Source organism: Leuresthes tenuis, unplaced genomic scaffold, assembly GCF_036924035.1.
Source record: "Leuresthes tenuis unplaced genomic scaffold, fLeuTen1.0.hap1 SCAF_10, whole genome shotgun sequence".
NCBI lineage: Eukaryota > Metazoa > Chordata > Actinopteri > Atheriniformes > Atherinopsidae > Leuresthes > Leuresthes tenuis.
Window position 1 is genome coordinate 6,944,909 of NW_027325364.1, and position 26,717 is coordinate 6,971,625.

Below are 26,717 nucleotides of genomic sequence, written 5' to 3' on the forward strand. Positions count from 1 at the left end.
AAAGCTAGGCTGTTCAACAGATGGTGGTGTGACAAGTAACTAAAGCTACAGTATAAAACTCGTGTAGTGTTGTGGAGAAGCAAAGGGGGCTAAAAGTTCCAATAAAAGGGAATCAGTTCAACAAAACTATACATTACACGGACATTTTTTATCAAGAGTAGTGTTTGAAGCTCGAGTTGCTTTTGTTGTTGCTGAACACAGCACAGTAGTTATTGTGTTTACCAGCTGTCCGGTGGGCCTTGAACGCAGCGCGGCGCTGCCATGTTGTTGTGTTATTTTCTGGGCAGAGTTTCCAGCTGCTGTCGCTGTCTGCGGACACAGCGGTCAGTCTCTGTGTGAGAGCCCCTGCTTCACTGACACTATCTGGAATACAACTGAGCTCCGGGTCACTGCAAAAGTCACTGCAAGAGCAACCGTCGGGTACGTAGTTTTCCTAGTTTGAAAGTTTCTCGTGTTGACACTTTGCTGCCTGGCTTAAGCTTGCCTCGCCGATTCGTGCTACTTTTGCCCCATTCATGCTAACAGTCTATTAGCGGTCAAATATCTCCTTCGGTTTTACTAAAATAATTCAACGAGGGGTGAAATAGACGATTGTTTGTTGGGGTAAAGCCAAACCAGAAGAGCAAAGTTAGTTTAATTACCAGAAGCAACATATGTGGAGTATTTGGAGGCTAATTTCTGAGCTAACTGGCTAACGCTGCCAACTGACACCACTGCCTACTCTGGCGATGACTTAAAAAGTAATTTTAACCTTTAATCATGTAGTTGGAAGTCATGATAACTACGTGCCTTGCTTGTGCTGGCTCTTTGAAGCCCATGGGCCACACTAATTGTATTTTATTTATTCATGGCGGGTCAGGACTGACTAAACTCTCTTTATCAGAAGTTTCCTAGCTCATATAGTTTGAACTTGAGCCTTGATTAATAACTGTATTCATAAGGTTAAAGTATGTCTAGTTTACTCCGCCCACCTGTAGCCTCAGCACAGGTATCCTATAATAAGATAGAGATCCTGGCTCGTTATTACACAGTTGTGGAAGTGAATGTGTAATCCTGGCTAGTAGTGAAACTTTTTCTACCACAAATGGGGAAGTTTCACACGTCTTGTGTTTGTCTGAGTCAGTTTTGCATCGCAGATGGGTTACATCGCTTTAAATCCTCTACTATTCTCAGCTAACTTCTTAATCATGATGGTGTTTGTGCAATTAAAGTGGGTAATAAGCTCATTATCCATTAACAGGTGCATGCCTTTTAGTTCAGGACAGGAATTTGCAGCCACTCTCATAGTTTGGAGATGCTGTGTGAGATGTTTCCAAACTTTCCAAATCAATTACTGAAAATGGCCAATCACACCTTACTTGATCCTAAATCCAAAACTACAAAAGTCCACATGTTGTAGGAGACATAGGGTTCTTTTTCAGTGAGTACCAGTTGTTCAGAATTGCTCAAAGTTTAGATAAACAGCCTCTTCATCTTTATCTTCAAAGGATGCAGCATTCACTGTACCTCGGAAGTTGGAAGGCAGTAGTGTTTTGCTTTTAATTTCTGCTTTTAAATTGTGACAACGGCAGTTGTACAGTTCACTAAACTCAAGAAAGTTCAACTCATGACAAGATTGAGCCTGAAAGAGGGATCAGTACCAACAGTTTGGTGGATTAAGTGCAGACGAGGGAAAAGATATTATTTATTCAAGGATAACACTTCCGGCCAAGTATATCTCTATCAGTTTTGTAGGTGGACTACACTCTGAGATCGGTTGGCTGTGTGTGCTAGTGTAAGCTCTCAGGCTACTTGCTGAATGCTCTGAGATGTGGTGATGATGTGTTTCCAGGGTTAATAAGTATCGCTGACCTCGCAGAACATAGGGGTGAAGTGGAGCTGAGTGAATCTGTTCCTTAAAACAGGTCAATGTTAATATAGGTGTGAATTCAAGCACATCACAGACATTTCTTTAAGGTCTCAGGAAATCATCCCAGCTTGTGGAACAAGGACATATGTTTTCAATGAATTTGTGTACATCTGCACATGCTCAAGCAGCCCATTAAGATTGTATTTCAGCTTGTGCATTTACAGACTGTCACTTTGCTCTAATGAAATCCTGATTTTTTTATAACCAAAGCATCCTCTGACAAAATCACCATTCAGTTATCTTAAAGACAATGTTTGTACAGTTAATTCAGCTGTGCTCGAACTCTAACTGCAGCTCGCTTCAACTGTGCATATAACCGTGCAAATTAAATCATTATTATTTAAGCTTTATTGTCTTCACTTTTGCTCTTTAACCATATAATTGCTGCTAGAACAACTAGTTATTCATTTAAAATGATGTAAATGATTAGTTGTTCAGTTGGTTTAAGAGTTCACCGACCTGTAACATTTATAGAGTACGTTTCATCACATTGTAGCATGCATATAAATAATTGTTAGAGCTAAAGCTAATTGCTTGGAAGAGAGTCTTTTACACTTGAGTATGGTGGGTTTTTCTACTGAAATGTCTTGCAGCCCTCAAGCAGATGGAAAGAGAAAATGTGAAGAGAAGGGAAAGATTAACGGTCATAATGGAGCTTTGTGATCTACTTTATGGTGACGGGAGTCCACTTTGATAAATCTGCCTCTATGGGACCTTTAGACAGATGTGAGTGACAGCCTTTCATGCTGGATGTCAGATTTAGAATTGTATGTTCTTGAAATGTGATATAGGATAATGAATAATCATTAAAGGTTCGACTGAACACCTCTGCTGAAGGAGGCGGTTACAGGAAATCGTGTGTTAGATCATATCTTTGTGTATAATATGTGAATTGATTTGATCTAATATTTCATGAAGTGATAAAGATGGGGGATGTTATTTAGATCCACCTTGACATATCCTGTAGTGCAACTGTTTCCCTCGGTTATGGTCTCAGTTTCGGTTGAGCTCTGCATTTCTAACCTTTAGTTTTGAATCCCTGAGTGCTGCGCTCACATATTCTTCAACAGGATACATCACACATAATTTGCATTCATCTTGAGACCACCATCTTTGCAAGAAGCAAATAAACTTGTCATTACTGACTCTAACTGTAAGAAACCATCGCTTCTAATTCTAATTCTTGACCAAAACAGCTGATGAAGTACAACACAATCCTCTGTTCAATTTGATTTATCAGGTGCTCAAGCTTTTGGAGGAGATGTAAAGTTTCTTTTTGGCTCGTCAATCAGCTAACCTATTTGTTTCCTCTTTGCATAATCTACTGGTTAAACTAGTTCTTCCAGAGTTTATGAGGGCATAGTTAACTAAACTACCTGACAGTCCAGCAACCCATCTACACCACCTCTTTGTCCACTCTACAAGCACAGGGAGTCCTGTCTGGGTTCCTGTGTAATCCAATAACCAGTGCATAATCCTGTGTCCAGGTTTATAAATGGATGCAGATTATGTGCATAAGGAGAGCTTGTTGCCTCCTCTCTGACACGTCAGCCTCTCCTCAGTTAAACAAACAGATTACCTGATTTCCTGAGTGTAATTTTGGAGTTTGTTTTGGTACTTGAGGGGAAGAGTAACACTGATATTGTACTAAAAAAGCTAATGCAGCCCAATTTTGATGGGTGTGAAAATGTGTAACTTGCCCTTTGTTTATTTGAATCTTTCTGAGATCAGATCGTGGCATCATTGTGGTTTCCTGCACTTTGGGGACAACAGTGACTGAAATACAGAGAGTGACTGGCTAATGAGCTTACTTACAAGAGGAAAAAAAACTCAGTCAAAGGCTTGTGTGTTTAGGGAGTGGGTGTTTTATTGTACTTTGGATTTCAGATGACTCTTTTTTTCTGTTTTATTTGAATGATTAAATATTAGTTCTTCAAATTCTGTCAGTGGTGGGAACGAGCTGTAAATGCTTCAGTTTGAGCTGCAAAATATATCATTGCATCATTCCACGCTGTTATCAAAAATAATAGCTCTGTATCTCTACCTAACTATATCTTCAGAAGATGCTGCATTCGCTGTACCTTAGAAGTGGGGAATTTAGCTCTCTAGCTCTTGCTTCTTGCTTTGGTATTAACACCAGATCTCATCATACACGCGCAGACCACAGATGGTACGACATTCAACAGGAAAGACATTTATCAGCCTTTTCTCTGGGTTTAGGGACACTATTTCAGGTATAAAAACTGTATTACTATACTGAAAGCAACATGGAAAATTTGGGCACACTTAAATGTTGTGGTGTTGCATCTTAAAAAAAAAACAGTTAGAAAATGAGGTGCACCAGTGCAACCAATATAAAAAGTTAGTGTAAAGCCCTGCTTTCAGTTTACCTGTATCCACCCCTTTATGTCCTTAACTCTTATGAAGTTACCCGTAATAAAAAATGCTGAGGTGGGAGGCTGATTTGAAGCATTTTTGTTATTCAGAGGAACAGGAAAGCCCTTTTATTAGCTGCCTCTGTCTGATCAAACCGTTAAAACTGTTGAAACTTCTATAAAACCTCTGGTACCCAGACCTTCCAGTAACACCTTTTAAAAATGTGTCTTTCCACCTCAAGACCAGGAAACGATTCCAGGGTGTATGATGTGACACTTTAACTTCCTGCGTCAGTTTATATGTGATGTAAACTTCACTTGAACTTGCACTGCCGAAAGTCAGAGAAAAGTGTTGACACTGAAATTCAAAAAGATCTCATCATTTTGTTAACTTATCTGGGATTTTGAAATAAAAATAATCTAAAATCAATTATTAAAAACCTGTCAACCTGGCTACATCCATTGAGGATTTGTTGTTAAAATGTTACGCTTATTAAGCTATATTAATGATAGATTGTGTGACTTTAAATAGTGGGGTTGATTACAGTCAGGTGAACACAAGTGAACAGAGAAATTTAAGATCTCACGCACAAGTTATCCAGAGTCATTGGAACACTAAATGTCGGTACACGTCACAATTTCGCCACTCGCGGCAGATTATTTCGCAGGCATTTGTACTTGATGCATTTCCTGTCCCTAAAGGTGTCAATAAGATAAAGATGTATATATTCAAATATTTGTGGGCTTTGTGTATATTACCTTCTCTTTAAGTTAATCACTTTTAGCTCTTACCGAAACACCAACGTGCGTTAGTTTCACATATAAAAAGAAATGTGGTGAAAACCTAAATGTGTCTTTTTCCATTAGACTGAAAGAAGACATCATGTGAGAAAAGTGGTGCTTGTGGTTTCTGTCGTGTCATGTCTTAAATACAAATCTGGTTGCAGCAAATGTAACAAAAAATAATGTCAAAAGGGGGGGTCAGTTGATTATTAGCCCAGTAAAAATGCCTGTGACTGATTACAGACCTATAAATGTCAAGGGCCAAAACAGATCAGGAACATTTCTGTCAAGTTTCTAAGTGCTAATAGTGAATTAAGCTGCATGTGGCAAGATCTGAGAATGAGAAGTGTAGATGTCGAAAATAGATACTGACTGTACAAACCATTCTCCTTATTAGGTCATGCTCTGCTGGTTTACTGCCTAATCGGCAGATTGTAGAAATCAATAGGAAAACTTGAACGATTTTAAAATGAAGATGATATTCAAAGCATTACGCTGCATAATGCAGAGGGTTAAAAAGGAACCACCACGGGTAACATTTGTCATATTTAAATGTATTAGTATTTTGCATAGGTTTAGGCGGGGGGGGTAAGCCCCCTTGTTTCTGATGTATTTGCAGTTCACTGGACTGCAAAAAAAAAGAAGATGGGATAAAAGACTGCAAACGGTTCTGGTTTTTTAGTCATTCCACTCTCATGAGCCCAGTTGCAAATAACGTAATAGAAGACTCTCTTTATTCTTCCATAATGTACTCATCAAATGGTGAGCAATTATGTCATCAGGTCTGGTCCTGCTAGAGCAAAACATACACAAATCAGCAGTCCAGACTAAACTTTTCCACAAGTACAATTGGTGCCCTTAACTAGAAATTTAGAAGCACTCGCTCAGAAATGTGAAATTCCACCTATTCAACACAACCTGCTCGTATTTCTTCCACTTTGCAATACTGATAAATGTTTTGATAATGAACAAATACACTTTGCGTCTCGACTCGAGTTGATTGCTAGACACATCTGTAATTGTGTTTCCATCCCGTTGTCAAGCAAATTCAACCTGTTTAGACCTGATGCAACATATTCATGCTTTTCCTCTTTCAAGTCTGATGCAACATGAGTGCTGCGTGACATGTGACATTTATTTTAATGAAAGCTTTTCCAGTTTTTATAATGAAAAAGGATTTGGAAGACAGTTTTACTTTGTAATGAGTTGAGCTAAACTTCTGAAATGTGCCTCACGCTTGATTAAAAGAAACTGTTTTGCTTTCTGTCAGTAAACAGGTCTGTTGGCTACATTTTTTCATGGTTTTGACAGAGCCAATCAATACCAACTGAAAACAAAAATGTAATTAAATAGACAAGCAAAACCAGTTGAGTTTTGATACATTTTGATTGATCTTTTATTTCAGCGAGTATGTTTATATTCTGTCAACGTGTCACATTTTGTACATATTTGCTAGACATTAGCGCATACAATACGTGGCTCTCTTCTTTGCAGTATTTCAGACAATTTTAAAGGGGAACTCCGGTATTTTTGGTCCCAGTCAGGTGCCTGTGTAGAAATCCCTCTGTTAGCTCTCCTATAGCCGCCAGTAGTCGCGTAACAGCACCAATGAGCTAACAGAGCTATAGTACACGTTCGTTCATTCATTCTTCTTAAAGAATTGGTGAAATAAAGACAGATAACGCCTTATTTAGAGGCCGCATCGTCCCTGCCCCGTTCACTCCGTTATATGGATCGCAAGTTTTCTAAACGGCTTTCGAAGGACGCCAACTTTCGCCAAACTGTTCTCGATGAGTAGATAAACGTATTTCATGCCAGAAATAAGGTCTAGCTTTAAAAATCCCAGAGTTCCCCTTTAAGTTTGTTATTTTGAAGAATTAACTGAATTTTTGAGCTAATTAAAGGGGCCAAGCTGGAGCGAAGGACGGCTTCAGCCTTACCAAGCAGACAGCTGAATGACGGCTCAGGCAGAATTGAGTTGACAAAAGCCTCGCATTAGTGCTTTCTCTTTCACTCACTTATATGACATGCACACAGCTTGCACATTGTTGCAGTATTTTACAAGTTATGCAGTGGCAAATAAAAAAGAAAAGGTAAAGTGGAGGTGCATATTTCCATGTAACACAGGAATTAGTCATAAAATGGGAGTAAATGGTTGCGTTTGGCAGCCTTGACATAAACCGTCTGTACAGCTTTAGCATTTGAAGGCTTTCACCCCGTGATCCTTTACGTGTTTCCACATGTGCTTGACTAATCAGTTTGCTGATTTGCCTATCTGTGCATGAGATCTGTTTGAACCTGTATGAGTGACTGACTAAACCAACCCTGCTGCTGCCTGTGAAGACGAACATGAGCAATAACTAGATGGTTTCCTTCTGTGGCTGCAGTTTCCCAGGGAAAAACAGAAGTCTCAGCAAAGCAAGGCTCTGATACCACTGCTTATTGATAAGACTTCATATGATAAAGGAACCAAAACGTATTTGTTTTGGCACCACGGCCTGAACTAGAACATCTGCAGCGATTGTGTGTGAGCTAAATCTGATGTCTGAAAATCCCTGTCAGCAGCAGAGAGCATTTTCTAACCAGTTGTAAGGCTGGTGTGGTTTAAAACCAGCCAATTTCACTCCTCATATTGGAATTTCCCAGCGCTTTCTCAGGATACTTTGAAATAAATCTCAATTTATTCAAGTCAGTTTGCTTTGGTCTTAAAGATTTTGTTTTTTAAATCCATTCTCATGCAGTCATCCTTTGTTATAATCAAAACCATATTCCAGAGTATTTTAGCAGCACATGAACATATGAACAAAGGCCTGTGCACCTGAATTTCCTCAGTTCCTTTGAAGTGGAGATAAGCTGATTAGTTGATAGACAGAACGTTATTTTAGTAATTGGAATTGTGGCAAATTGAATTGTGTGATAAACATGAGAGTCTCATCCAAAAAGGCACTTTCTGAAAGATGTAAATCTAAATAAGTAAACTACTGTCAGTGAAACTGCTTTTAATAGGTGATGCCAAAGTTTTGAAGCCACCCTTCTAGCTGAAAGCTGACAAAAGGGATTTCGCCATGTTGACTTTTACTTTGTCATGTCTAGTGGAAGTGTTCTTTCTGCTGATGTCAGCGTGGGACCTTAAAAGGGAAAGTTTCAGTTGGGAGGATGTTTAATCACTGTGCTGGTCAATGTTTGAAGACAGCTGAGGTCAAGGGTGGAGCGTCTCCTGGAAATTACTGTGTAGAGCTGTTGCTTTTTTGAGCTTCTGTGAGCTAAAAATTAATGGCTCTTGTGGTGTAATGGGACCATTAAGGTGGTATAACCGATGGGTTAATTATATTCATTTTACTGCCAGCTTTACTTCTACAAACTTGACATGTCAGAAAAGATGAGAACTTGGTCTGTTTAGTAGACAGTGCTGTCTCATTGCAGCTCAATTGTCTATTATTTGAGGTCTGATCTGTTAATACTCTGATTCTAGCACTCGACCTGCTTCCTCATATCACTGCAGTCCTGTTTTTTTAATCTTGTTACTCTCTGGAGTACAGAAAGTTTACAGGATTGCAGGCAGTTATGACCTGAGTTAGCTTTCTTTTTTATTGCTCCTGCATATCATTTGGCCCAAAAAGAGTGCCTGAAGGTCTTAAAACATTTGAGTCAATAAAGAAGAGAAACCAGTTTCGTTTTCTGTTTGGGTATTTGTAAAGATAGTTCTGCTCTTGGATTTGTCATAACCTTGTCCTGCTACAGGTGCAAAACACTGAACTTATAAGAAAGGAAATGCATGCAAAATGATGGAAATTCTCATTTTTCAGTGGATGTCCTGGTTAACGTCACTTTCAAGTTGTATTTCTTCCAAAAATCATTACACAATATATCATGTGCCCTCCTCAGCTTGAATGGCGGCTATAAAAACTTTGTTAGGAAATTGAAATATGACCCACTTTTAAGAGTATTATTCTGTGGAATATCTTAAGAATAAAACCTCCTTTTCTGCTCTTGAGGAAAAGATCTTTCAAGCAAAGATTAATTAATTATGTTCCAGTCAGATGAACGGTGTTTAAACCATTTTCAAGTCTGAAAATAATGTGTCAGCTGTACAGTTAACAAAGAACATTAAACCAGTTCTGAAGACAATAATTATCTTGATATTTCACCAACGTTGTTTTATCAAAGTCGGCTGAATTATGAGGTCATTCTTTTGAGGAGTTTTTTCTCATAAAGATAACAAAGTGCGTCTGTGGGATTATTAGATTAACGAGAACCATTTCTGTCTTGGGAAAGTAAAATATTTACAGATGTGTGATTTATCTGGCAGGATGTTTCTGACACAGGAAGATGCTGTCTGCTGACTTTTTTGATGTTTGATGCAATATCTATTCCAACATTATTGGGTCTATATATATATTTTCCAACCTGGTACCTTATTCATTTTATTAGTTCTGTTATCATGAGGTTTCTGGGGAACTTGTATGGGGAAAATTTTCTAAAATGTCAGATTTAGCTTATATATCCATAAATTACCATAAAATGTTTTTGATGTAACTCTTTTGATGAATATATGTGCATTTCTGCTTACCCGTGACTCTTCTGGAACACTATCACCTCCCTAGCTTAGTTGTGTTTTCAAACGGCGTAAAATGCGTCACTAATATTTGATTAATCTTGTTCCTTGAGACTGCTTCAATAGAAATGCTCAAGATTACTTTGTATTGACGTGGGCGTTGCTGTGTTGAGTCATATGCCGTATATGTATAAAAGCTACCAACTAATACCAGCGCTGGCAGTGTGTTAGCTACATACTTTGTTTTTGGACAATGTCCTAAACATAACCTGAAGAAAACCAAATTCTCTCTGTGTATTCATCCTAGCACTTACCTTGTACTTACCTACCCTCTCTATCTTTGCACTTTATCTTTCTGCACTTCCTTCTATGCCTGCACCCTATCTCTACTTTGTCACCTCTGACAGAGTCGGACTAGTGGGTTCCTTCTATGTAGTTTATTGTTAGCTTTTTATGTAGCTTGTTATATCTTCATTTGGAAGTCGCTTTGGATAAAAGCGTCTGCTAAATACATAAACATAAACATTTTTGTGTATATGTATATATTTATATATATTAATTTTAGGAATTAGATAGTTCAAGATGAGGAACTTAGTGAATTCACAGCTATATATATATATATATATATATATATTATTTGTTTTTAAATTTAAGCAAGTTTGAATTATTTGTAATGTATCAATTCTTCTTCTTTGTTGAGGTACAAGTACAGCAAATCTCCAGGTACCAGTAAGAAATTGGAAATCATCATATGTTGCGTGATGTTTTATGTTGTCATTTGTTTTGTAAATGCACTGTAATCTGTTTGTCAAAAATTTAGCTTTCCATCCCTTTATTGGTGGTCATTCTCACACTGAAGCTGTGTAATCCTGTGTATAGACATCACAGGATGTTGCTGACATATAGCAGCACGGCTCCATGTTTAGGTCAGCCTCAAGCTGATAAGGGCATCTTACAGGATGAACACTGAAGTTAAACAACTTTCATTTACATTTAAGTAAGATTTGTTGCCTGTATCCAGAAATACTACAGGTGCTATGTACTTAATCATCTCAAACCACAAAATATGTTAATTTACTATATTGATTAGTTTTTTCATCTCATCTTCCCTTTACTTTGGTGTATCAGATCCATGAAAAAGTAGAGCAAGTCCCTTCAGCCTCAGCTGTTCTTTGGGCATGTCTAACTTTTGCATTGTTTGGAAAATGTTAATGTTATGTAAGTGGTGGAAATCCAAAAAAGAAAGATAAAGAAATACAAATTAAGTAATTCACCAACTGTTTCTGATGGGAGTCACAGAAATGGCTCACATGACTTATTGGTTTCCTCCCAGATATGATCTGATATCCCAAACGTTCGCATGAATAAAGATCATTTCTGACAACACAATTGTCTTTATTATTTTCCTTTTTTAAGGTTTGTTTCCAGTTAAAATGACTACTTCCTCTACTGAATTACAGCCTATACAGTGTAGCCTATAACATCACCCTCACGTGACTCAATGCAGCCTCATTCAGTTAATGAAAATGTCTCTAATTCATTTTTCTTTTTTTGCATTTTTTTCCAAAGATCGCTTCACATTTTCTTTGCTATTGAACAGTGTGTATTTTACAATTTATTTGCCCTACTTACCCATTTGAGTGGTTGTAACAAGTCAAGCAATTGTTTTATTTAGGAATTGTCTTTCTGTTTCACTGATTAGAGCAATTCAATCATTTTAGCCCCTGATGTATTCAAATGTAGTGAAAAGGGCCCAATCTTCCCACATCAAAGCTTTAACTTCAGCTTGTCTTCCATCTGCTGAAAACTTAGACATGTTATAGTCATCATACGACAAAGAAATCTGCAGATTTAACGCATTTAAGAAGCTGCACACGTCTTCCGTCTTCCATTGTCAGTATCATGCTGCTGTATAACTCTGACTTAAAGGCAGCAGCTTAAACATAGATGTGCAATAGAAAAGACATGAACAATGACACTGCCTCATCCTCGGTGGTATCTGCCCTCACATTACCCCCTGAGGGTAAATGGGTGTCCTTGTTTCTGCGGTTGCTGTTTACAGCCTACAGAAACGCTCTTTCTCTCTTCACTCCCGGTCTTCGTCATCATCACTCTCTCCCTTTAGCGTCTGACTCATTGCTTCCCTTCCTTCCAAGGCTTCCCAGTAGGTTATTACTGAAGGTTAAACTGCTGGTAATCAAGACAAGTTGACAGCTTCATCTTATTCTTTTAAAGTTATGTTCTAAAATGTGCAGCTTTACACCACTTCTTTTCCAGATTTTACTGATATATTACATGTACAATCAGATTTCTCATCACATCAGGGTAGTTGATAAAAAATTCGTCCTGAAAGATTTTTCTTTTGTGTTAAAATACATCTGTGGGACGACGGGGATCCCCTTTGAGACAAAGACTGTTTTCCAACCTGGTAGCTTATTCATTTTATTAGTTCTGTTATCATAAGGTTTCTGGGGAACTTGTATCTGAAAATTTTGATCAATGACAGAAGTGGGAATTCAAACCCATATCTGTTTACAAAAATGTCAGATTTAGCTTATATATCCATAAATTACCATAAAATGTTTTTGATGTAACTCTTTTGATGAATATATGTGCATTTCTGCTTACCCGTGACTCTTCTGGAACACTATCACCTCCCTAGCTTAGTTGTGTTTTCAAACGGCGTAAAATGCGTCACTAATGTTTGATTAATCTTGTTCCTTGAGACTGCTTCAATAGAAATGCTCAAGATTACTTTGTATTGACGTGGGCGTTGCTGTGTTGAGTCATATGCCGTATATGTATAAAAGCTACCAACTAATACCAGCGCTGGCAGTGTGTTAGCTACATACTTTACTCAACTTGATAAAAATCACGATAGTTTTTTGGACAATGTCCTAAACATAACCTGAAGAAAACCAAATTCTCATGATATTGTCACACGTTTTCCCATCATGCATGAAACGTCACTTGATTTACCGTCAAATCTATTGATGCACAGATTGGTCAGCCAGTTATTGGAATCGGAAATATTTCAGCTCAACCTGCTGCAACCAGTCAATCGGAAACACACCATGCGTATAGCAATGCAGCCACAGAGGCCTCCCAACGAGCATTTTTCTTGGTCTGGAAGTTTCACTGTCATCAAAGAAGACCCAAACCTAACAATTTGTAATATTTCCAAAGGAAGGTTGGGGCATTTAACTTGGAATTTGGTAAATTAAATACAAGACAATCTAGTGAAGAAAAAGTTACCATTAATGTTTAAATGATTGCATTGGACCTACATTTGCTGACAACAATCTCAAGGTACCTTGTGGAATTTCTGTTTTTATTACCTGGTACATTTGTTTTCAGGTCAAACTGTACAAATCCAGCACTTCTCTGGTAGACTTTAAGATTGGCAAAAAGTAAAAAATGCTCACGGTCTGGTGCATAAAGGTGGAAATACTCTAATCAAATATCTCTATCCAGCAACTTGGAGAAATGTACATATTTACACTGTTTATAGAGCCACAATAGGTCACGTAGAAGTGCTGTTTCTGCTCCACCGGCTGTAGTTGTGCACGGTCTCACAGTGGGAAGAAGGCTTGCAGAGACTTTTATTTAGTCCTCCAGCTTTCTAATTGTTGTGGGTTTTTTCTCAAATACCCGCTCAAACGAGAAACCACAAGCAAATCATTAATAGGTAATGGTGTCGTGTGTCACTCGGAGGCCTTATTTTTATTACATGGACTTAGGTTGATAGCGTCTTTCCTCTCCTCTGAAGGACAGTCCGTGAGAATAAGAAAACAGCTTGTGCTCAACACCCCCTGCTGTGAAGTCTTTGCTCCATTTGTTATGAAGAATGCAGTACTTAATCTTACTCAGGTTTTTCACGTATTTGGAAATATTTATTCTGATTTTGCACCAGCAGTAAATTACCACATCTTGTAAACTGAGAGAGAGAGAGAGAGGAAAGCACTCTTAATAATTGATAACTTGGTTTATCTGAAGCCACTGCCGTTCCTGTAATTCAAAGTGGCACAGCCAGTCGTTATTGACATTCAAAACAGCAAACTCCAACCGAGTGTTATCAAAACTACTCGTGTACAGAAAGCCTTTAATTTTTTTGCCTTTATTACATCTTTCGCTATTATTTCCTCAGCACGTCATTACCATTTGCGCCTGATCGGACAGTGTAGTGCTTTGTAACAACTGCTGCATGATTAAAGTAGCTGAGTACCCAAAGCATAAAAATGCTAATCCATGAGACTTCATTGTGTTTAAGTTTTTTAATTCCTGTGAGTGAGAAAAATGTAAGCTTGCGCCTGACAAGCCGAGCTACTTGGAAAATGCCAGCAGGACATACCTCCAGTTCTTTGAATCACTAAGCAACAGATAATCTATATAATCTCTCAGCTTTATTGCAAAACTTTATTCTGTTCTACACTCCTACATCTGTGAATGTACTGGTTTTCACTTCAATAACAAACAGTTTGGATTCTTTGTAGGAAATGTACCAGAAATAGTAGGAAAATAACACTTGTAAAATCGCATTGCGACTTTGCCCTGACCTGGCTCAGTTTACGCTGCATCTGTCTATCTAGGAAGCCACAGATGGGTTATTGATGTGTTATGTGAGAACAGAAACACAACAGCTGGTAAATTTTACCTCTAAAGAGGAGGGTGCCAGCACAAAGAGTTTAGGCCACTTGCCTCCAGCTGTCTTACGAGCCCGGTCTGTCCCAAAGGTGAGAAACTGACACCAAGTAGAGACGTAATGCAAATAAATAATTGCTTCTTGCTGTGAAGATAAGCCTCTTTCATGTGGAACCACTTACTCAGCTCAGTTAAAAGCAAAGTTGAGTCAAACTATGATCCCAGCTTGACGGAACAATATAACTGGACCACCATAATTTTAACGAGTAATTGACTGAAGTATGTCCAAAATACAGTGTGAGAAAATAGTCTGCCTCTGTGGGAGATCTTCGTACATGTATAGCCGAACTGACACACAGATTTTGTCTTAAAGTTACTTAATTTGTGATTTTGGCAGATGTGGTTATAGAATCAGGGTTTATATAAGGAGCAGAGCGGTCTGGAAATGTTTTAAGCAAACACAAGTTGACACTTAGAATGAGCTGAACTGAATTTACATAACGTGTTCTGACCCGTTTAGCCGTCTGACAAAATTAACAGAAGCATATGTGAATGAGAGCAGCTTCAGTGGGAGTTTGGCTGTATGAATATGTATGTACTGTCTGTACAAAAAGAAGGAACTTTGGAGCATGTGCGGAGCACTTAGGCTCATTGAATCTAGATGAGCAGTGATTTGACCCCCAAACACATTATTGGCGAGTGTTAGTCTGATTTTGAGATGGTATATTTCATATAAGTTCAGTCAGACTAACATGTTTACATGTATTTTAAGTCTTTTTTTTAGGTGGGACTTGACAGTTTGTTCTAGTGTCGTGTAAATGTGCTTTCTGAGCGTATCCATACCATGATTGTTAAATGACTAAAGTTAGCTGCCTGCATTTACTTCAGAATGGAGAGCTTTTGTAGTAATGGTAGATGCATATTGAGTTTCACTGTAGCTCATATACATGGTGATGGTCATTCTAACCGTAGATACACTGAATAGATTAACATAAAAATGAGTGGTCTGTCACATTCATTGACACTTGTGTAGTGAATCTGTTTTAAAAGATTATAAGTATATTCATCCAGCTGTTTCTGGTTCTCCCAAAACAAATGACATGGAACAGGCGAGTACTGGGCCAGATCCCGTTGTTTAAATTATGAGATCAAACATAAAGCAGTTTTCATAAAGTAGTCTGTGACATGATTTGGAAATTTGGAGAACTTAAACTACTTTCTTAAACAAAACATGTATTAAAAACTTGTTTATCTTTGACTGTTTTTAAACTGGGATTTGTATTATATCCATTTAACAATTCTAAGGTCGTTGGAAAGGAAATAATTGGTGTGCTGCCACTTCTCTTTTTTTCTTTTTTTTTTAATTAGCTTTGATTCGGTGTAATTGGGGAGTCATGGTCACTTTGATCTCTGCTAGCATAATTGAAATATTGTTCGGATGGTTGAATTTGTGTTTATACGCGGTTCTTTTTCTGCAATACTGATGTGTGGATTTTGTTGCACCAGAATTAGTGGGTAGTTTTGGAGGAAAGGTGGAGGATTGTTGATTTGGTCTAAAGTGGCAGAGCAGCTGGTGTAAACAAAGGCAGTGGATTTAAGTTTGCCTCTAGACACAGAATGAGAAGTTAAACTCAGATCCTGGCATTTCAAACACCTTTCTTTATGCCTTTATTTAGCAGCATTCAAACCACAGAAGCCTCTTTACATGAACGCGTTGAGAAATCATGTGTAATACTACATCCTCCGTTTCTTTATGAGTCACTAAAAGCATAAAAGAAAATATAACTGAACTATAACTGAAGTAAAGTGACATGAAGTTAATCAGCTTGGCGGGAGGATTGTTGTGTGAAGATTGGGCAATAACATCTTAAGAATAAAATATTCATGTTCATGTTCAGATTTACATAAGAAACCAGGGTACTTACGCTGGTGTTTAACTGGCTCAGAAGGCAACTGAAGATTAAGAATCCTTCTGCAGTCCCTGTATGGGTCATCAGATGCATTATGCAGGAACAGCAAAGATGTTTAAAGGGACGATAGAGCTGGTATTTTAATACATGCAGGAAAAAAAAGCAATTTTAACATATTGCTGCAAGTTAAAATGAGTCGAAACATGTATTACTTTTACTGTTCTATTATTTATCTTATTATGAAATGAGCCAAAATGCAGTAGTATCCACTCATCACCTCCTTGACTGTTCAGATCATATTAGTTTTTAACAGGGGGATGACAGCTGGGGTTTTATTCTCATGCAGATGCTTTACAGTAGGAAATAAATCTTTGTTTTTTTCGTGTCATCATTTAATGGCTTGATCACTATGACGGTAATCATGGTAAATTGTTTCTACTCTACTTTATTTAATACACAAACCAAGATTTCAGATTTAGTTTTAACAATACCAGAAACCCTCAGTATGCACAAGAACGAGCAGTAGCCAGTAAAACTCTGGGCATCACATCGCTTTTGTACTCAGAATCCTGTGTGTGGTAAAACGTTTATGAGGCTTGTAAACCGGTCCACTCGCAGGCTTCATGTCGGCTGACACTCAACCTTTGTCCCTCTGGAGTTTCTTCATTCCTTTCTTTCAGTAAAGCTTGACAGCCTGAATAAAGAAAGAAAGGGAAAGAAAGGGAAAACGTAACACATTGTCTACGAGCCTGAATGAAGGGCACAAACCGTTATCACTTGTCATAAAAATTGTGAGCTACCTACAGCAGAAAGACGTACCTCAGCTTATATTTCAAAGTGAATTTGCATCATATAAATATAAATGTGACACATGCTATCCTTAGCATGTTGATTTGCATTATTTGGCCATTGGTTGGACCAAACAGGGAATCTGAGAACATCACTCTTTGATTAATGACATTTATTTTCTGACCTTTTAAAGACCAAATAATTGAATATACTCGATGGGCTAATTGTTAATGAAAATAGTTTTTTTTCTTGTTGCTTTTAGTCCTTTTTTTTGCATGTTCTTTCCAGTATAAAAGCTCAAAAGTGTGGCTGATGTAAGTGTTAAAGATATCAGTTTCAGTAAGTATTATATTGAAAAACGTGTATTGTATAACAGTCAGTAAAGTACTCAGATTTTCCTTTTCATTTGTTTCCCCATGGCTGAGTTCACCATGATTGCCATTAATTACTGAAAAAATATATTTTTCATTTTCCTTCTTCTGTAGTATTTTCTAGGTTCCCCTTTTGTCCTGCTCAGATTTGCTTTGATTACTGGTTTGGGAAACTCCAGCCTGTATTTATGTTGCTCTTTCTCTCTGAAGCCTCGAGCTCTCTGTGCCCTCGGCTTTCTGATGATGGGAGTTACCCAGCAGTGGGTAGCAAGCCCTCAGTAACAGGGCTGACATGTCAGCAGCCCCACTGTCCTCTCTAGGGCTTTCAAGGCAGTTCGCTTCCTCACTCTGGGTTATTAGTGTGCAGATCACTGGGGAGTCGACCAAGGCTGTGCTGGCATTTGCTGCCTAATTAGCATAGTTTCTACATCTGTGGTTTTGTGTTTTTTAAAGGGCAGGAAACCAAGAGTCTTATCCCACCTCCACTTTGTTTTCTGCATGTTGCAGTTTAGTTAATGGAGTTTGTTCAAGTGCGGTCAACCCACCCATCGATAAACAAGTGTATGCAAAAGTCAAAGCAACGACTCGGGAGCTCGCTTGTTTTACAAACTTATGGTTACTTTTTTTCAAGAAAAACAGAGAGTTAAGACAACAAAAGTCATGCTGGTTACAGGTCCTCATGTGAGGATCTTTTGCTTTGCCTCAGTGTTTGTCATTATTAATGTAATATCTTAGACAAGAGAGAGTGTGACAACCACTCTTACTGGCACCTACAATAAAGCCCTTTTCACATATCTATTGTGCCTTTCAGTGTGAAAATGATCTCCTTGTTAACCCGGGTCGTTTCCTCCTCTGTAATTCCAACATGCCAAACAGAGGCGGATCAGCCGGACGTGTGTGTGTTCTTACACACATCACGCTGCAGTCGGCTAAGTGACGACACTTTGTATTTTCACTCATGATGCAGATGCACAACGAGGGCACATCAGTCCTGGCTTGAAAAGCACGTGTGAAAAGACCTTCTGTAATAGTCCGAGCCTGCTTTGAACTCCATGTTGTCAGCATCAACCCTGATAATAGCTGCTGAAGACGTATTGTATTTACTATTTTCTAATCTTAATCCAGTATTTTAACATTACATTAATTATCATTTAATTACTCTTTACAGCTTGGGCGGATGAGAATATCATTAACTTGTAGTTTTGCTTGTAGTCGATCATAAATCAAATTAAATACTGCAGAGTTTTAATATTTTGATCTGACAATGGGAGTAGAAAAGAAGTTTGGGAATCAACAAGTCAAAGTTTAAGTCAAATTGAGTTTATTTTTTTTTTTTGTAAATTCCTGAAGTGATTTTTAAAATCACTGAACTGAGTTGGATAAATCCTCTGTACAAAATCTGAGGCAGTATGTGAAAGAATGAAATATTTTGGTGATAACCAAAGTGCCCAACCAACAGACTCGATGGTAAACAGTGATATCAGCAGCTCTAACTTATTGTGTTTTAGGTCAGTTCACTGACTCAGTCAGTCATTGACTCAGTTCTCATCATTTCATTTTCCTAAACATATCTGTCCAAGCATGGGACATTTTGTGTGAAGATATGTCATTTGAATATGACAGTTGCTTATTTGTGAGCTGTCCAACACAACACAGCCACATTATTTAATTGTAGATGTTCATTTTTTGTGTTAGACAAGTCCAATACTCACTCTGTCATGAGTTCTGCTTCTTAGCCTGCCAACTCTAAAGGAAAAATATCAGGCTCTGTAAGTGCTAAAAGCTTCCATGTGTTCACCAGCTGCTCTTAAGCGGAGCCTGTCTACTGTTTGACGCTGAGCAGGTGCTCCAAAGTGTGTTTTTAGGCTTCTTTTTCATCCTGTTGAACTGTTCTATGACAAATGGTGCCTCTGAACTGGCTGTGTTCAGGAGTTGTTGACATCTTATTGCTTCAAGGAGTTTGACTTTGGTTGTGTTCAAGTGCTGATGTATTGCGGTTTTCTACAGTTAATAGTCTGTCCCTCGCGTACATGTTTAGAAATACTTGCAGCATCTCAGAAATGAATCTTGTTGCCACGCAGGAATAAGGTTAAAATAAAATGCTGGAAAAACACAACAGTACTTAGTATTCACGTCAGTTGAAAGCAATAGATACACAGAATTTAAAAAGTAAGGGCTTAAGAATGCAAGAATGAATTTTACCCGAGGGATTTTTCAGTGCATATCTGCACGAATTGTGTTTGCTCTTGTGCCCGTACTTAACTTGGTGTGTGTTTTTCTGAGATCGCCACTCTGCACTCACCCCTCGGGCTTGCCAGAGAGAGCCAGAGACCCTTTCATCGCTACTCTATTATCACTGACATTTGACCTCCATCGATGTGCTTTAAGCCAAAGGAAGGAGCTCGGCTGTGCTACCATGTGGGTCACAGCATAAAAGAGAAACCTGTCGGTGTTTGATCCTTTGTCTCCATTGAATTTTTCTCCGGAAGGCTTCAGATGTGAACCCATTTAAAAGCAAAACCTTTATTTACAAAGGACACACTGTCCCTAAAATTTTCTGTGATATAGCATAAATATAAGCTTGGAAAAATTTCACGAATTTTCTTTGTACCAAGATGAGCTGACCCTCCAAACAACACAGAGAAAAGTGAGTTTTAATTAGAAGTTTTTAAAGGTCTGACCTGCAGATATTGATCTGGTCAGATTCTGATGATCTTTTCTGTTATTTAGAATCGAGGGCATACAAAATAATTTGTGTTTGGTTTTCTGCTAAACTTTTTTTATTGCGGTTAACAGCGAGAGATAGCAGAGGCTAGAGCTGGTCATGTGTTCATGTTAGCTTTGATTTTAGCATCTTTGCTGTAGACAGTCTGATTCGTGCCCTGCGGGGTGATGCTGTGTCATATTCAGTTTGTTGTTCCAGGCATTTTGGTGGCTGTTCTTCCACAGCTTAAGAACATTTCATGGTTCACAAGAAGCAGAACTACATGCATGCTTCTTTTCAGGAGAGACTTGGCAGGGAAGTTGCCATTATCCACACCTCTACAGTGTCCTGTTGACTGATTACACCCCCATGCACGGGAAGCTTCAGCACAGCTGGATTAAAAAAGCAGTCTGCATCCGAGTGTGCGTGAGACCCCGTCAGTCTGAACACATATTCCCAGCCTTATTTTGTCCTGATAGATCCAAAGAATTGCTGACTTCAACATCAAAGACATGCTTGTGATTTATCTGAGTCCAATTTGCTGGTCAGCAGTCAGACATCTCTGCAATGGAGGCTGACACCACATGCAGTGTTCCTCAAGTTTTGAACAGATTTCATCTTTTGTCATTTCATTCTCCAGCAATATTCGCTCAAGGCAGAGGCTGGGCAGTAGATAAGTATTAACTTTGGTCCTGGGTCAGTTAACAGTTTTCAAAAAAACAGAGATTTGGAAGTGAAGTTGCAGTGTTACTTGTGCGTGTTCTGTCTATTAAGACGTTATCTCGTGTTGTCCGAGCTGAGGTATTCGTGAATAGTGAATGTTATTGTTTAGTGCATGTGCACTGAGGCCATTTAAAAGTCACTGAGAGGAAGATAACAAGTTTGTATTAAGCAGTGTGAATGAGCGGGTTGATACTTAAAGTAACATTTTCGTTTCCAGTAAAGAGACGCATTGTGTAATGGTTAGATTAGCTGCTACAAAGCTAATATGTAACAGATGTCTCGATTACATAAGATGATTATGGAAAATTTGGTGGCTTGGCACAATAGCAATACAACAGTGAGTTGAATTAGGAAAAGAGGACCAGTGAATTCAAGTGTGATTTCATTAGATGGAGTAGCACAGGTACATGTAATTGTGGAAATATGGTTATACAGGTTTAATTGATGGGGAATGACAGTAAAAGCATAATGTTTTTAGCAGAAAATGGGGAAAATACACCATTGACATGAAAGTATTTTCTCATTTGAGGCTTATGGTAGAGCTCTTTATGTGCATGTCTTTCTTTCCCCACTTTTAAAGATTAAAAACACGGTTTGCAGAAAGAAACTGAGCTGTGAAAAGATGAACTAATGAATCACTATGGTGTATAAAGTGGGCAGGTGTACAGCCAATGCAAGGAGGGAGGGAGTGAACATGACCATGAGTGAAAAATGGATTTGAGGGTCACTTATTGTGGAAACAAGGTGATGAGTGAAATATAAATACACAGATTGTTGATGTTGGAGAAAAGAAAATGTCATCTGTCTTCAAAGTGTACCAACATGTGCGCATCATTGATATAAAATGCATTTAGAGGAGCTGTTCTCAGTCTTTCCCCTCATTCTGTTTTCCAGCAGGTGAGGTGAAGATGGTGGACCGGCTTGCTAACAGCGAGGCCAACTCCAAGCGGATCGCCATGGTGGAGAGCTGCTTTGGAGCTGCGGGCCAGCCGCTAATCATCCCGGGCCGCGTGCTGATCGGAGAGGGTGTCCTCACCAAGCTCTGCCGCAAGAAGCCCAAAGCGCGGCAGTTCTTCCTCTTCAACGACATCCTGGTCTACGGCAACATCGTAATCCAGAAGAAGAAGTACAACAAGCAGCACATCATCCCTCTGGAGAGCGTCACCATCGACACGGTGCCGGACGAGGGCGACCTGCGCAACGGTTGGCTCATCAAGACACCCACTAAGTCGTTTGCCGTCTATGCTGCTACCGCCACAGAAAAGTCGGAGTGGATGAACCACATCGGGAAGTGTGTGGGAGATTTGCTGCAGAAGAGCGGCAAGTCCCCGACTGGCGAGCACGCCGCTGTGTGGGTGCCTGACTCTGAGGCTACCGTGTGCATGCGCTGCAAGAAGGTGAAGTTCACGCCGGTCAGCCGCCGCCACCACTGCAGAAAGTGCGGCTTTGTGGTTTGCGGTCCGTGTTCGGAAAAGAAGTACCTCCTGCCCAGCCAGTCGTCCAAACCGGTTCGTGTCTGCGAGTTCTGCTACGGGCAGCTGACGTCAGGAGGCCTCGCGCCGCGTTCAGACTCCATCGGCCGGTCGGGGTTCAACAGCAACAACCTGTCAGACGATGACGACGAAGACGACAGCAGTGACTGAGAAGCCGCCCTGCCTGCTCCGTCTCTGTTCTGAGGAGGAAATACTCTTCTCTCATGCTATTACTTTACTATTTTCTCCTTTGGTTTTCTTTTTTCTCCCTGATTGAATGATGATTCACTGTGAGAAGAATTCCACCTCTGAGGAATAATTCATTAACTCACTCTGGAATACAAGTATTTTCTATGAACCTAAATGTCTATTTTTCTTCCTCTAATTCCAGCAGGACTAAATATTTACGTGAACACAGTGATTAATCAGTAACATGTGGAATTAACTGGGTGAAGAGCAGAACTCTGGGATTAATTCTGACTGTTCATCACAGCCACTCTGCTCAGTCCGCCCTTCTCTCACGCCTCTAAATTAGGCTGCAATTAGTCACTACAGAAAACAAAGGTGCTAATGAGGCTTCTCCTCAGCGCTGCCCTCTTAAGTTAATTACTTCTTGATGTTTTTTGTGTTTTTTTCTGCCATGCTTGCTTTCTGTCCATGAACTAAAACACGGTGATTGTTTACAATGTCTACAGGGAAACAAAAATATTTAGGCCATTTCCTCTTGTCTCCTCTGTCTAAACAGGCATTTTTCTGTCCTAGTTTTGTTTCAAGTTTCTCAGTAAAATGCAAAAAAGACAAAATATAGATATGCAAAACCAACAGATTCTCTAGTTGACCTAATGTAGTTGCTTCTGACAAATCAACTAAAGCTTTTCTCAGATGAGTGTTAACCTCTCTTAACACACTTTAGCTGTCAAAAACCTAAGCCCCTGCCTATACGATCACGTTGTGCCTTCTGGAAGACTTCACTCAGTCTTGAAAAAGGAAGAGGTTACTAGTAAATGAAACCAGGCTGTTAAAAAAACAGGAACTTCATGATAGGTTGACTCTGACACGCATTAAGCTGGTAGTGTGGTCCCAGAAATGCTCGACAGACACTTGAAGCAGCCATCCCATGTTAAAAAAGAATCTGAGGATTTAGTTGACCGTTGTGCTTTGTCCTTCCACTTTGTTTTGTGCACACAGTCCTCAGGTTACTTGAATGAAAAACAAGGCAGCAGAACATTTTCTAAAGCTGAATGTCATCTGAATATGGTACTGCTCCCCCGCAGGGCTCGCCTGAACACATGTCCTGTGCTGTTAAGCATGTTTCTGTGTTGCACCGACCTGAAAATTCCTGCAACCTGGATTTAGTATCATCACATGGGTGGAGTACAATGGAAACAAAGCAAAGGGGGGGGGCAAGGGCTCATAGCTTCATTATGAGCCAATACAGCGTGTTCAGACGGTGTCTGGCCCAATTGACGTCCTGTTGGTGTTACACTGATTAGGAATCCTCACAGAGTAGGGAAAGGATTCGTCAGCTCAAGTGCATGTATAGAATATTCTGAAATGCAATAACCAGGAAGTGGAATGGCCTGTTGTGTATGCGTTGCTCATAATTCAGCAGACGTTCAGTGGCAGAGGTGGTTCTCTGGAATGAAAGTCAGGAAACCAGTGTGTCGTCTTCCTGCCGGCGACTCCTCCCTGTGCCGCTCTGAGGTCAGATGGTCACGCTGACTCATAAAACAAACGCACCTCCTCTGAACTCCGCTCCTTAGCAGGTTCCTTCTCTCTTTTTTTTTTTCTTTCCTTTAACCAGCAGAACTTTCCTATGAAACGTGCAGCCTGTTGGTCATATGACACTGTCTGTGATGTAAGTCATGTGATCAGTCACTGAACCAGGAACTGAAAAAGGCTGTTGAGAGGAATTAGGACAAAGTACCGGCATCGGCCTGCAGAGACTTCAGACTCAGGGGTTCTCTAAGATGTTCATGTCCTCAGTTTCAGCCGGAGCTTCTCTTCCCGTGAGTTTAGGAAAAGTCAGGGTCAACTGCAAATTAATTTGATCCACGAGTTAGTGTGACCAAGTTAAAATGAATGTCTTCTCTTTTATTGATTCTCCCTCTTTTCTTAATATTTTAATCTTTAAGATCCCAGGGGTTGATTAATGGGCTGGTTTCAGGTCCAGAGTCAGATCAATTTGGGGGGGGGGGGGGGGCAGCAACTTCTGTCTTCTGTCAGTGTTAGTCCTGTAGTTCAGAGGAGGATGGACTTAAAAAAGATCCAGCTGTGTGGAGGATGTGACCCGTTACAGCTGGTTTAGATGATTGTAATTTCACTTCATAATCAGACAAACGAGCAGACATCTGTGGATAAGCTGCCACACCAGCCTCAGGGTTCTCTTTTATTAATTGTTCATGTTCCAGGAGATTTGTTAGGGTCATTTACAGAGTTGTGGATTCCCAATGACATATGTTCACCAGTGTTTTGCAATGAAACTCCCTCCTCAGAGGGATATAAAACACTGTGTAAAACACCAAATAATAGAAGGGATAAGATTTATTTTTTTGTTCATGAATGGAAATAGAGACCACAAAAATCTTTTTTTACGCTTGATTCTGAGTTTGTTTAGGGGAAAAAACAAGTTTTAGATGCTTTTAACTGAAAGCTTAGTCATTGTCTTCTTGTTCCCATTTGTTTTGTTTTAGTCTTTTTCTGCAGTGTCGGCGCTACTCAATGCCTCGCCTGAACTGCAACTCAAAGGAGCACAAAAAGAAGGAGGAAAGGGATCATTTTCTTTTTTTGTCTTTTTGATTTTAAGGATTTAATTTGCTGTTAATATTCATGTTGCGACAGTAAAAGCAACCTGAGTGATTAGAAGAACTAACGCGTTAATGATCACTAACTAGCTGTCCTTTATACTCACTGTGGCTGAGGTGCTGACGGAGGAGACGACTTCAGTGTCGAACCCAGAAGCACAAAGTCAGGCCTCAGGTTTGCTGTGGATTGCACTTAAAGTTGGCACATGGACCCTGATCCAGGTTGTTACCGGATACTGTCAGATCCACAGTGACTCATGTTGTTTTAATCCTGATGATTTTTGTACATTTGTACAGATTTCTTTTGAGTTATGCTTTTGTTGTACAGTTCTGAAATCACGCTCTTCCCGCGCTCCGCTCCTCCTCTTCCTCCTCCTGCCTGTCGCAGATATCTGCAGCTCTTAAAAGACGCTCATCTCAGTTACAGAGCGAGCGAGGAAGTGTCTTTATATACTGACGCCAGATGATTCCTGAATGCGGCTGAACTCTGATGATGTCTCACATCTTTATTTCAATTATCTCATTTTCTCAGAGAGGTCACAGTTCAGCAGCTGAGGGAAATTCAATCCATCGATCTGACACCAGAACGTTCGGGATCCTGTGCTTTTACTTTGGGAACTTGGTCGCAGTCAGCTTTCCACAGTAAACTGATTTCTTGAACACCAGTCCTTGTTTTTTAAACAGGGCGGGCAGTAGAAAAACACAGTGACATGCTCTGGTGTTTAAAAAAACTCCATCCAAAGTCCAAATGAAGCCAACATGTTTAGTGAGGAATGAGTTGCGCCTCATCAGACACTAAAACAGACGAGAAAACTGGTGAATTAGGTGAGAAGTGTTTTCTGATTAAACTTAGAAGCAGGAGATAATCTGGTAACTGTCGTGCGTCGTGTGTATAGATTTTCAGGACGCAATACGTAGCTAACGTGGTTACCTGAGTGCATATGAACTCATGTTTGTCCTCCCGCAGTAGCGTGATTCTGCTGCTGTCTGAAACACAACAGCAGGTCCTCTAAAGGTTGGCTGGTCACGCGCTTTGCTGGCGTTCTTTTCTTTTCCTTTCTGAAATGTCGTGCTCTGAGTAACACTGTTCAGCTTTTTGTGTGTTCCCACTGTGAGCAACATGGTTTAAACATGACTCTGCTCTTGCTGATTGTACATTGAAGGTTTTTGATGACATTATGATGCTTTTTTCTTTTTCTTTTTTAACTGTTAAGCATTGATTACAAAAATGAAATGTAAACAAATCGTACATGTAATTACTTTGATTTCATTGTTATGTGGAGGGTTTATTTTAAGTAGCTAGATGGTAAAACAAGTGCAGAAAGGGTCGCATTAATAAACATTAAAACATTTGCTGTAACGTTGATTTCTTTTACTGCTGATCTGATCGCTCCTCCTGTCCAAGGTCACGGCGGGGTAAATGCTCACAAACTGATGACGCAGCGACAAAGCTGCTGATGGTTGTAAATATTCAAATATTAGCTCCAGGTTTTGCTTCATGGACGCGCTGAGGATTAATCATTTGAATGGAAACAGCCCTGCTTCACTGGCTGGGAGCGTGACAGAGCCATTCAGAGTTTGTAGGTAGAATTAAAGCTCAAATTAGAGTGCAAAGCTGGGAGAGCCCCCATAATGACGTTCACGATGGTCAGTTCTGATACCGGCTCGGTTTGACCGTGCA

The 26,717-nt window shown here is 39.5% G+C and overlaps 1 protein-coding gene across 2 annotated transcripts; it reads left to right on the forward strand.

Annotated features, from left to right (window-relative positions):
* The first annotated feature begins 247 nt into the window (after positions 1–247).
* On the forward strand, positions 248–23,259 carry plekhf2 (pleckstrin homology domain containing, family F (with FYVE domain) member 2). Of its 2 annotated transcripts, none has more exons than XM_072393743.1 (2): positions 248–420; positions 21,655–23,259. In XM_072393743.1, exon 2 carries the CDS (start codon positions 21,669–21,671, stop codon positions 22,401–22,403), a length of 735 nt encoding a protein of 244 aa, XP_072249844.1. In that variant the 5' UTR covers positions 248–420; positions 21,655–21,668; the 3' UTR covers positions 22,404–23,259. The 2 variants fall into 2 exon arrangements, with proteins under 2 accessions (XP_072249844.1, XP_072249843.1); XM_072393742.1 differs by having other exon boundaries at positions 21,658–23,259.
* The last annotated feature ends 3,458 nt before the right edge of the window (positions 23,260–26,717 follow it).